Genomic DNA, 11962 nt, shown 5'->3' with positions numbered 1-11962 from the left:
TTATTATCAATAATAAAAATATTTTTCAATGGCTAGTTATTTTTAGCGATACAAGCATGCCATTTTTTTCCTTTTGATTTATTGTTGGGCTCGTTCAAAGGGCCGGTTCAACCCGACAAGAAAAGGATCCGCCCATCCATTTACTAAATCGGGCCGGACATTGGCCCAGAGAGCCCGCATTAAATTCTGGCCCACGCAAAAGCCCTTTGGGTTCCCGCCGTTCTTCTTCCTCCTCCTCCTCCTTCCCAGTTGCAGAACAAAAAGCAAGGAAGCAAGCAAGCAAGCAAGCATCACCTCCCAACTCCAATGGAACCGCCGTCGGCCAGCTCCGGCGAACGCTCTCTGGACCCCTTAACAAGCTTCACCAGTATTCCTCTCGCGCGCCACAATCTCGCTTCCCTAAGATCTCTCGTCATCAACCCTTCGACTCCCATCTCCTTGGTCACCTCCATCTTCGAAGCCCTAAGTCGCCATCTCGAGCACGGTCCCGACTCCCTCCTGCTGCTTCCCGCTCTCATCCTCCTCTCCGAGCTCGCCTCCCGCCGCCCTGGCCTCTCGCACGTCGTCTTCGACCGCGTACGCTCGCGCCTGCTCTCGTCCGAGTCGGCGCGCGTCGCGGCCGAGTCTCTCGACGCCATCGCGCTCGTAGCGGAGCGAGATGAGACCCTGTCTTCTTCCTTGGATGGCCAGTTCGACAGCTTCTTCGTCTCGCTGTGCTTCGATCGTTCCGTGTCTGTGCGGCGATGGCTCCTTCGAAACGCCGAGAGGTTCGGCGTGCGGCCTCATGTGTTGGTGACTGTGTTCTTAGGGTTCACGAAGGATCCGTATCCGTGTGTTAGGGAAGCTGCTTTGGACGGATTGGTGAATCTAAGCAAGTCGAGTGCTTTTGAGGATCGTGGCCTTGTTGAAGGATGCTATTATCGCGCTCTGGAGCTCTTAGGCGATGTGGAAGATTGTGTAAGGTGTGCTGCCATTCGAACGGTGAGATAATAGGATGTGTAAAGTTTGCTTTTTGATTGTTTAGTACTATGTAATGGAATCGTTAGAGTTTTCATGGCAGCACTAAGAGGTAGACTCCAACTACTTGACATTTAAACTCTAACTGTTTGGTAGTTTGTTCCAAGGATCTAAACAGTTCTATTTGGAAAACTGGTTATAAGAGTAACTTAGTGCTTATTGTTACACACGTCTGGGATAGAAATCTGAGACCTGGATTTAGATGGTGAATCTATATGTATTTTGGAAGTAAAATAGTTCATTCTTATTCTTTGTAAAAACTGAGTACCAATCGAAAGAATTATGTCAAACCTATATACTCAATTTCGGACATTTTGTTTTAATTTATTTCTCTTTGAGTTAGTGCTCTGAATTTTTTTATCATACCAAAGTCATCAATCGGAGATGCATTGCCGCCCTTCAGCCATTATCGTTCTTCTAAATAAATCTATACTAGAATATGATTTGGTGCTGACATTATGAGAATTTGTTGTCCATTAAATAGTTGATTCCCAGTTTACATGGGGTTATCACTTTGCTAGTTGCTGCACTTTATACAAGTTGCCACTCATTGATTCCGTGTTGGGTGTTTATTTAGGTCTGTGACTGGGGGCACATTCTTGTAGCATTTATGCAGGGGACAGAAAAGAAAGAGCAGTCGGATGCAATATTTATTCAGGTAGGCTTGCGAATACTCTGCTCTTGTTGTTTCTTAAGGCAAAAGGGGCTGGAGGAATTTTGCTCGACAGTAAGCCATGTGTTTAAGTAATTAACTTGCCAATTTGAGGTGGGGCGGAGGATGTTGAGAATTTAGCACTTATTTTTGTTCCTGAAATTAAAGCTTTTAGATTTTAGTTGCAAAATGTGTACTTCAAGCATTATCTGTTCAAGTGTTCTGATATTGCATGGACAATGTGTTCTTATAGGAGTTATTTGCATTAATTTACATGGTTCCGCGGAACCAAAGTCAAAATTGAAAAATTAGTAATCAAGCTTATCTTCAAGCAATCAAGATAGATTTCATGTTTCTTTTCTGTGCAATCAGTAATCATTCTTGTGTACTTGGTCAACACCACCCATGGGGATATACATTTTAGCACTAGTATGCTTCAAGTGCATAATTATGCAAATAGGGAGCATATTAGTTGCCCAGATAATGTCAAAAACAACATTTCAGAGCTTCATTTCAAGTTTCACTGGTGTTTCCTGAGAGTAATATATATTTTGGGCATATTTAGAAGTGGCTTTACCACGTGAGTTTGGCTTCTTGTGGGACCATGTCTAATTATGAAACTCGGTTTTATTGAAATTCTCCCTGTGCAGATCTGTTTTTGCTTCTAATCTGGTTGTTCCTGATAAGTGATTGTAATTTCTATCATTATCGGATGGTCAGTTGGAACGCCAAGGAGATGTGACCAGTTTATGCTTAGTCTTATGATAATCTGAAAATGAATTTGTTTATATAACACTTTTCCTGAAATTTGTATTCTCTTCATGTTTTCCTTAAATTAATTAGTAAAATTGACCGATTTTGTCTATTCTGCTAAAAAGCAACATCAATTGGTGAATTTCACTCGACTCAAGAAGTTGATACTTGCTACAACTATTATTTATTAATAAAAGTTGGAGATTTGCTGAAGTTTATTTTTACTTGAGTTGGACACAACAGCTGAACATACTTGGCGTAAACTGTAGTGGATGGAGTACTCAAAATAGGCATGTGGTTCATGGGGTTGGTGTCAAGTATGAGCAAAATTGAACTTGTCAAGTGGTCACGTGAACTACTACTTATGTACAAGATAGGTGAGTTGCTTGACTTGCTAAGACCTAATCTGCACATATTACAATGTTCTAGCTTGAGATTTCTGAAATGTGGTGTTGTCATTTTGAAGTGTATGTTTATCTTTACTTACATGAAAGATTATGGTCTCTAAGATAGCTTGTGTAACTAGTTTTCTGGATCATGTGGTCATCAGCTTTGTTCAATGGTCAGAGATATGAGTATGGAGGTTAGGGTTGAAGCATTTGATGCCCTTGGGAAGACCCAAACTGTTTCTTTGAAGAATCTGTTGCAAAGCTTATCTAAAAAGGTCCTAGGTAGTATGAAAGAGAACAGATCTGTGGGTCAATCTACAGGACCAGTTGAACTGTCTGCATCGAGTGTTGCGGGTGCTTTAGTGCATGGCTTTGAAGATGAATATTATGAGGTAATCTATTGACTTCATTTGTACAGGAATGATATCTTTTCCATGTAAAATCACTTTATGCTAATTGAACTGCCTTCTTGCATTGTACAATTCAGTTGTATTTATCTACGTCCTTGGGGTAATGCTATAGACTTATACTATTAGCTTCCATGATTGATGAAAACGTAATTATATCCATGCCTTCTGTTTCATGCCTTCAATGTGCAAAATTCACTTACGGTCTTAACTAGCATGATCTCTGAGATTGGTCTCTTATGCGTGTACACTAATATTATGGATCCAGAGCATATCTAACTCTTTAATTGAACTCTACAGCAATCAAAGAACAATAATCTTTCTTTGTTTGGATTATCATTTGGGACCATTTACATTGGTGGAAGAATTCCCTTTAAGGTTAGATATGCAAACATGCATATTGCTGTAGTCAAGCTCTATATGTCAATCTAATGTAATTTAGTAAATAAAACACATCTGACAAAATAAGAGAACAATTAAAAGCAAGAACCAAAAAAAAGGGGACGTGGATATGCAGATCCAATATCCAGACTTGTGGGCACTGAGATTAAGTAACTCGGTTGTTTTTCCCATAAGAAAGTTTAATTTGATAAGAAAGCTGGTCAACATGCATAATACTTTTTTTATGCTGTTGTGACCATTAGAAACACCCTGAAGTTTTCTTCTTCCAACTTAAGTATACATGTTGTTATATGCCAAATTCAATCTTCCAAATAGATTTTTCTTTATTTGCTTCTTTTCTATCTGTCCCTTTTTTGTGGGCATTTTAGCATTATTCTTCTGTGATTGCTTTAATGAGTGGGATCTGTTTGTGGTGAATGCAAAAGGTTCGAAGGTCTGTATGCCACTCCATGCGAAGGTTGTGCATGATTTCTTCTGAGTTTTCCATTGGAGCTATAAGTTTGTTGATGGATATGCTAAATGACGATTCAGTGATTGTCCGCTTAGAAGCTCTGGAAACGATGCATCATATGGCAACCTGTGATCATCTTAATTTGGAAGTAATGCACATGCACATGGTGAGCTGAATCCATTCTTTTTATTTCTATTGCAGGCATTGCTAGCTGAAATCTATACATACGGAATTTTCTGAATTGTAAGTTCAATTGATTTTGCAGTTCCTTGGAGCTCTTGTTGATAAAAATGAACTGGTACGAGCTGCAATAAGGAAAATACTGAAATTTGTGAAGTTGCGCGATCGGGAGCTCCTTAAATTATCTGTTAATGGCCTTATAAAGAATCTGGAGACATATCCTCAGGTTTGTTGTCTTAAATGAATTTTAAATCTTTAGTTTCATCTTACATCTCAAAGCTTCAATAGAAAAGGTTGGTGCTGTATATTTATTCTTTTAATTCTAGTTTAGTGCTTCGATCTTCTTGTCACTTAAGGCTTGAAGAATTTCTAATCTGCAAATTCTATGCCTCCCAGGATGAAGTCGACATATTCTCAGTACTCTTCCATGTTGGTCAACGGCATGGGAACTTCGTAGCTTGCTTCATCAATGAAGTTTTTCATGAGGTTAGTGGGTCTCTCTCTCTCTCTCTCTCTCTCTCTCTTTCTGAGGAGCGTTTCTTTTTTCAGTTATTGAGTTCTGAATACATCAATATGTATATGAGGCCACTAGAGCCTAGGAAAAGGTCTGAAAAGGTCTGAAAAGGCATGACTGTGTGTGTGAGAGAGGGAGAGGGAGAGGAAGGGAGGGAGGGAGGGAGGAGCGAGGGCTAAAATTGGCAAGTGCATCTAAAACTGCTTTAATTCATTTAAACTGTTGGTATGTGATTTTTTTTTTTTTTTTTTAAAGTTTCCTGTGGCTTGGATTAGAAGTGTGTAGCTTTGGGTAACCTTCAACTAAATAGATAGAATTGGTCATCAACTGGAAGAATCTTAATCTTCATTTGCAGTTAATTTGCTGCTTTTAAGCTTCATATAATCCTCTAGTCCCTTGTACTATCTTGATTTATTAATTTTTACCTAATTTTTCTGTTCCTTGGATCAGATAGAGCCTTCTCCAAATGGCAAGTTGAGCTTCGATTGTGCCAGAGTAGCTGCTTTGCTTGTATTATCCATCTCAGCCCCTACCTTTGCTGAAAAAAATGTTGGTGAAATTCCTCAGAGAGTTTTCTCTTATGCAGTTACCCTTTTGGGGAGGATCTCTCATGCTGTTGGGGATATTACTAGTCAAAATGCCCTTTTTGCATATCTTACTCAGGGCAGTAGCTGCATGGAAGATAACATTTCTGAATTCGGACAGCAGATATTAGCAAATATGGGTAAAGATGGGGCTGCAAGTTTAGCTAGCAACCAAAATGATCTTGATCAGTTTCCCCTGGGGGAAGCTAGCTCTGAGCACAAGAAGATGTATGCCCGGAAATTCTGGCAGCCAAATGAAGAACCAGAGTTAACTGCAAAACAGCTACAGATTCATGATGATATAACCGAGTCCCTGAATGGTATCTTTACCAAGGTCAAAGCCGTCTGGCCTTTGGTAAAAGCAGGTTTTACAAATGAAGTACTGAAGATTTTGAGGTAGTGATATGACGGTCTTTCTTTCTTTACACCAATTATGAAATTGAGTTGGCATTTTCTGCAAAAGTTGTTTGGATTAATATCCTCCAACCAGCATTCAGATGCAATATTAAATTTTTCCTGTTAATACTACTGATAAAATTTTGGCCGAAGAAAACTGCTGATGTCTGATGAAACTTCAACATGAATACTTGATAATCATTACTTATTGTGATGTCCATCTCCCTGTCTTACTCAAGTTGTTACTCAGCTGGTCCAAAAAAATTCATAGTTTTATTTTCCCACATGAAAACCAATGGAGTTTTATAAAAGATCAATTGGCAGTTGATATTTAAGAGGATTATTAATTAGGAAACTGATAGAGGCTGGGAGTTGGATTGTTGTAGAACTGCTTTCTAAGGTCTGGGCACTATAATGATTGAGCCTTGTTGATCTCTGTCTCTTATCATTTTTCTTTTCCAAAATGAAAGATATTTATTGTAAACATGACGGAATGAATTTTATTATTCTGTGCCCAATCAAATTGATCATGCACGAAAGTTCCATATAACTATTCAGTCAAATACATAGCAGTTGGATTGCATGCCTTCCCTTGGGTGATGATGCAGGTCCTATTTGGCTACCACTGTAATGACGTTAATTTTGTCTGTATTTTGGTATTACTTATGCTTCTAACTTTTTTCTTTCTGCTTTAACTTAGAATGTTTGTATTTGACTTTTGTTGAATATCAAGAAACTCAAATTTTCACATATACCTATTCATTTCAAAGTCATTCTGAAGTTTTTCCATTATTTAAAATATTAAGATGTTATTTTGATTGGGGCCAACTTTTAAATATATTCTACTCTATTGACATTGTTTTCAAAATTAATTTTTGCTTTTTCTAAGCTGCCTTAAATTCCCAGTGTTGATTCATAATCCTAGTTCTTGTAATCTTTTGCAGTTCCTGATTCCCGTAACTTGAATCATATCATTTACTGTCCCCTCTGCCCTATGCATGTTTCAAATTCTTCTAGTTGTGCATATGTACAAGGTGGTCCTGGTACAATGATTTAAAATTCCGTCTTTTCATAGGATTTATGAGGAAGAGCTGAAGACGCTAGAGACAAAATGCACGGATTCTCCAGCATTAGCATTCACTTTACAATATATGAGGACTTTGAAGTTCCTTGCTAGCGTTTGGTCCTATTTTCATTCCACCATTGGTCAGTGTTGTAGAGTAGTTAGTCAGCTGGACATTCTACTGGTAAAGCTAGAGAGGACACTCAGGGATATGAAGGGCAGGTTCACAGGGTTGTCTAAAGAAGATGAGTTGTACCTCTTGGAGCTTACAAGTGTTTCCTTGACATTGAATTTATCAAAATTAATGACAGGCCGTGGCTATATTGTTAATTTGAAAAGGCTGGCAGCTGTGTTGTTACAGGTGGAGTGCCTTCAACAAGAGCATGGTGTCGAGCCATCCTCTTTCGTATGTGAACTGAAGAAGTCAATGCCTGATATTCATTCTGCTGCAGGTGGCATGTTTTCCCTTCCTCATTTCTTAAGGAAGATGCTTGACGCTTTCTCTCTTAAGCAATTTGAGCTCCTAAGAACACTCCGGAGCTTATCTGCAGAAATTACTGTTCCTGATAATGATTCAGAAAACCCAATTCATTTTATTCATGGTTTGCCTGTTGGTATCCAACTAGAGATTACTTTGTGCAACATCTCCAGGGAGAATAGACTCTGGCTAGAGATGACAATGGGAAAAGAGTTGAAGCAGTTTATCTTTCTGGACCTAAAGTTGTTTGGAGGATCCAATGATTTGAAGAAAGGGACCTATTTTGCTACCTATTACAAAACTCCAAAAGCAGTGTCATTCACCTTGAGAGTTTGTATTGGAGTGGAATGTTTCCCTGAGGAAATTTATGCAGGCATGCCCAGTGGGGGACCAAAACGTGAATTGACATATCTTTCTCCTGAAAGAGAAGTCTACTTTTCTGCTAAATCTCAGAAGTTAACTTGAGCAATCAAGGTGGACAAGTTTTGTGAGACCGTAATTGTCAAAGCATGTGCACCAAGTGAGTATCATCTTCATCATTAAAAGCAGCACTAAGCGGTGCTAGCAGATTTAGACTCTGGGAAGCTTCTAAATGAGCAAAAAGATTTTAGACTAAGATTGTAGATCCTTTCCTGTAAGTTGTCTATTCTGGCAGTTTGTGACTGATCCATTGGAGCTACTGTTATTTTTTTTTTAATAACACACTAAAGATCGGTCTATATATTGAAAGTTGACATTCATATTCTAGGTGTAAGTGCCAGAGAGGAAGAAACCATATCGCACCTTCTTTATTGTCCTTGGATGAGTGCTCTTTGGGCAACCCGTTACACCTTTATGGGGCTTTGTTGGGTAAGAGCTGATCAATTGAGCAAGAACTTTGGGCATGCAAGGTGTGGTTATCCCTTGCCTCAAGTTGGAGTGGGTATCATCAGCCCCACTTTTGATTTTTTGGTCAGCTTGGAAAGAGTGGAACAAGAAAGCTTCTGAGGAGTCCTCTATTCAAGATCTTATTCCAAAATTGGCTTAAACTTCTACACCTTTGGAATTGGGGGAATCTACTCTTGGATGTAAATGGCTTTTGTCTTGTGAATGGACATCTTTTTGGATATGAGCTCTTTTTATTCATGGGACGGCACCCCTTTAGTGCCTCATAGTGAACTTATAACATCAAAGAAAAAGAGCCGGGGGGTCACTTTGCAGCTGTAGAGCAGCTAGAGGAACCAGAAGATCTCAATTTTGGTAAGAGCATTAAAATCCTACTATTTTGTTGCCCTTCAACTTGGTTTTCAGCTTTTATGATTATGCGTTCACTGTGGATATGGAACTTTTCCCCCTCATTTTTGTGCTTTGACATACCAGTGATACAAATGACAAAAATTAACGGAGCAACTACTGTGTTTGTTTGGTGCTTGGTTTCTTTTCTATGGCTGCTGTTAAATGTTATTGACCTTAGCAGCATATTGACTTGCATGGTTGCTTTGATATGACAATTTGATCCCGTTTATCAGTCAATTTCATTGTCAGCTATGGCTATGCAGTCAGGAGTTAGTGCGTGAGAAGTGGATAATCGAGGCAATCCTGGCCAAGGAAACTATTCTGGAGAGTCCTGTCTAAGCCCAACTTATTTGACCATGCCTCTCAGGTATATGTTTTGGTTCGCTTCCTTGATATTCTCTGAAGCTCATTGTCTCTCCATATTTTGCAAACTTTTAAGTTCTAATTTAAATTGTAGGACAGCTTTTCACGCCATGGATTTCTCGGTTGCAGTTTGAAAGCGGTAGGAGTTACGTTGTACACATATTTGGTAGCAGGAGACATATCTTTCTAGACATGCATGCAATTTCTAACTGACCCTATTTAATCGAACTCAGCCTTGAGACAACTACCCATGTGCATAAGGAGTACCCTGTCTATAATCCACATGCCCTCCTTTCTTAATCATCAAGTCAGTGTTCTGAACTCCATTTATTTTGTCGAAAGATGGATTAGTTCAAAGACACTTGTCAGTTTGATGATTTACAAATGCTAAACTTTTTCCACTGAGGCAACAATACCCCAAACTGTTTTTCCTCTTACCAAAATTTGTACCAGTGACCTAACATTTCAGGGAGAGGTATACCGGCAGTGTTAAGAGTTGTGTATAGCTCTCATTTTAGTGATAGAAGTTTTTGCTGAATCACTTAAATGTCAAATTTGAGAAAAAATTATCACTTATGTGTCTCCAGCGAGAAATTCTGGTCAAAATAAGTACGCGGTATTTATAATTAAAATTTTAATATGAGTTGGCATTTTAAAGAAAAAAACTGGTCCACATAGCATTTCCATGTAATTTCTCCTCCTCTCCCTCCACGTCACGTCCTTTGTTGCTGTCTTTCTGCTTCTCTTTTCTCCCTACTGCACCGTTGCTACTTCATGGACGTTCGCCCGTCACCACCCAGACCTACGAGCTGCATCACAACCTTAGCAAACAACGCCAAGCCGCCACCTTCTCACCAAGGGCGATTTTAGGGGAAACCAAGGCTTCTATGCCTGTCGCAGGGCCGCTGGAGGCAGTGAGGCTGTTGGAGGTGGAAGAGGGTTCGAGACCGGAGGAGGGGGTGGCGAAGGGCTTAGCGTAGGAGAAGCGAGTGTGGCGAGGGTGTAGGCAGGAGGGAACCACTCGCGAGTCTAGAGGAGGATGTCGGATTCAGAACAAAATGGCTCCAGAAACCGCCTCGAGGGGTTTGGCCGGTGAAGGAGGCAACACCAACTGCAATTCGGTCATGCATGGTCGAGAATAAATACAACAAGCCTTCGGTTTGCGGTCGGGATTTTCAACGAATCGACTCTGTTGGCAGCGGACTTTAAGGTGGTTTTGATGAATTGCCCATACAAGAAGCCGAGGGAAATCTCCTTTCACTCTCTCGTTGTGCTCCCTTTTTCCCCCACCGCATCCCCTTTTTGTTGGTCGTTCAGCAAGAAATTGATTTTTCTTGCTAAAGGAAGTCATTTTGGATCGTGCAGCCAGGTGAAACTTGTTGAATGGCCTTGTTTTGGGCTTTTTATGCTAACTCAGACCTCTGACAAGTTATATCAGTGAAAAATATTAAAATAATATCACGTTAGATTTTTAGCATTCAAAATAAGAGTTGGTACTTAGTGATTGATTTTTTTTTAAGTAACACTTAAGTGATTCGAAAAAAATAAAATTTGTCATGCAAGTGAGCACAGTATACAACTTTAAATACTTTTGGTGTGCTTATTCCCAACATTCCGTTACAATTCTGTCCATGATGACCGTTGGAAAATGACATGGCAGCATGTGTGGACAAGGCCAAGCAAAGATTTGACGTGTCCAAGCAAAGATGTGACGTGGCTACGCACATGTTTCAAGTCTGCTCAAAATGACGTCACGAAACTCACTCTCTCTCACTCTCTCTCGCTCTCGGTTTCTAAGGATGGAATTAGGAAACTATTGGGGCAAAGGGCTAGGGTTCTGACTCTTTGCTCAGTTGAAAAGCAAAATTTGTCTCCTTGTCCGTGCTTGAGGGACCACGATTTATTAAAATGGAGGCTTCAATTCAACTGATTTATTGATTACAAGGTTCACATTGTTCGATCACTGATCGGGGCAACATTAGGAGGTCCTCCCTCCCATGTCGTCTCTCCCAAGTCCACCACAAATCTATACATGATGTACCATGTAGCCATACACATCAATTACGTGTAGTACAAGGTTAATCATTATGTTGATGATTGTTTGAAGAAAGACACTTAAGAAAATGCTACCAATATTTATTGCCAATACTGAATGTGAAGAAACATGTGGCTAGTGGACACTGATGAGTTGATATTGCCTCCTCCATTCAGAAAGTTTACAGGATGACCCAGAAAAGAGTGCAATACTCCCAAAGGTGAGGAACCTAAAAAAAACTGCAAGGATTATAATATGTTTGTTACTTGAGTATATTCACTAAAACTTATATTGTTCTTCTATGCACGGTATAGGGAGACCAAGTAAACATTTGAGACCAACCATGGTGGAAGGGTCAATCAAGCATAAAAGCATATGCTAATGTAAGAACTGGAGTTGTCAGATTCCAATTCGATGTTATTAAATCTGAGAGATAAAAAGATGAGTAGTTCATTTTGCTTCCATAATGACCAGACTGATATGCTTAATTGGAATCTTTGTATGAGAAGCCACTTGCAGCTTCGACCTAGATATGATCTTTTTGTATTAGTACCCACTAGGAACTAATATTTGACATTTTAACATTCTAAAAAAAAAAGAAAAAATTATTTTATTTTCATAACTGAACTGGGCCAGTTATTTTGTGATTCTTTCAATGCACCGACCTCATCATAACATGCTTTCTGTTTGGTAATTCAGATGCCTCGTAGTGGCCCAATCCATGAAATTTTAAGAGGGAATGCAAGTCATGCTTCCGGACCCTCTGCAACAAAGACAAGTCATGTATCAATTAAAGCTTCTGGACCTCTGCAAGTCATGCTCCGCTCTAAATCTGCAGCTGGACTGACTTGTACTGAAGTTGGATGTGCTGCCGTTGGTTGTGCTGAACTATGGATGTGCTGAAGTTGAATTGCTGAATATGGATGTCCCGAACTTTGGACGTGCTAAACCTCTGGACCCTCTTCACCTCCGCTGAACTTTTGTTTAAGTTGCAATGCTTTCT

The 11962-nt window shown here is 39.7% G+C and overlaps 1 protein-coding gene across 9 annotated transcripts; it reads left to right on the top strand.

Moving 5' to 3' along the window:
• The first annotated feature begins 256 nt into the window (after positions 1-256).
• On the top strand, positions 257-10408 carry LOC104426347 (protein SIEL). Of its 9 annotated transcripts, none has more exons than XM_039305118.1 (11): positions 257-981; positions 1595-1675; positions 2973-3203; positions 4046-4237; positions 4337-4477; positions 4648-4737; positions 5216-5745; positions 6821-7806; positions 8035-8525; positions 8825-8928; positions 9024-10408. In XM_039305118.1, the coding sequence occupies exons 1-8, from the start codon at positions 307-309 to the stop codon at positions 7749-7751; spliced, it is 2871 nt and encodes a 956-aa protein (XP_039161052.1). In that variant the 5' UTR covers positions 257-306; the 3' UTR covers positions 7752-7806; positions 8035-8525; positions 8825-8928; positions 9024-10408. The 9 variants fall into 9 exon arrangements, with proteins under 9 accessions (XP_039161052.1, XP_039161056.1, XP_039161057.1 ...); XM_039305122.1 differs by having other exon boundaries at positions 6821-8525; positions 9024-9063; positions 9158-10408; XM_039305123.1 differs by having other exon boundaries at positions 6821-8525; positions 9019-9063; positions 9725-10408.
• Positions 10409-11962: the final 1554 nt, after the last annotated feature.

Source organism: Eucalyptus grandis, chromosome 11 (genome assembly GCF_016545825.1).
Source record: "Eucalyptus grandis isolate ANBG69807.140 chromosome 11, ASM1654582v1, whole genome shotgun sequence".
NCBI classification, from domain to species: Eukaryota; Viridiplantae; Streptophyta; class Magnoliopsida; order Myrtales; family Myrtaceae; genus Eucalyptus; species Eucalyptus grandis.
This window is presented reverse-complemented; position numbering and strand designations above follow the sequence as displayed.

Bases quoted from the DNA above. Each gene is read 5' to 3' on its own strand.
- LOC104426347 (XM_039305118.1), top strand. From the start codon at position 307: ATGGAACCGCCGTCGGCCAGCTCCGGCGAACGCTCTCTGGACCCCTTA. The intron at 982-1,594 runs GTGAGATAATAG...GTGTTTATTTAG, and splicing joins GGTGTGCTGCCATTCGAACG to GTCTGTGACTGGGGGCACAT. The intron at 5,746-6,820 runs GTAGTGATATGA...GTCTTTTCATAG, and splicing joins GAAGTACTGAAGATTTTGAG to GATTTATGAGGAAGAGCTGA.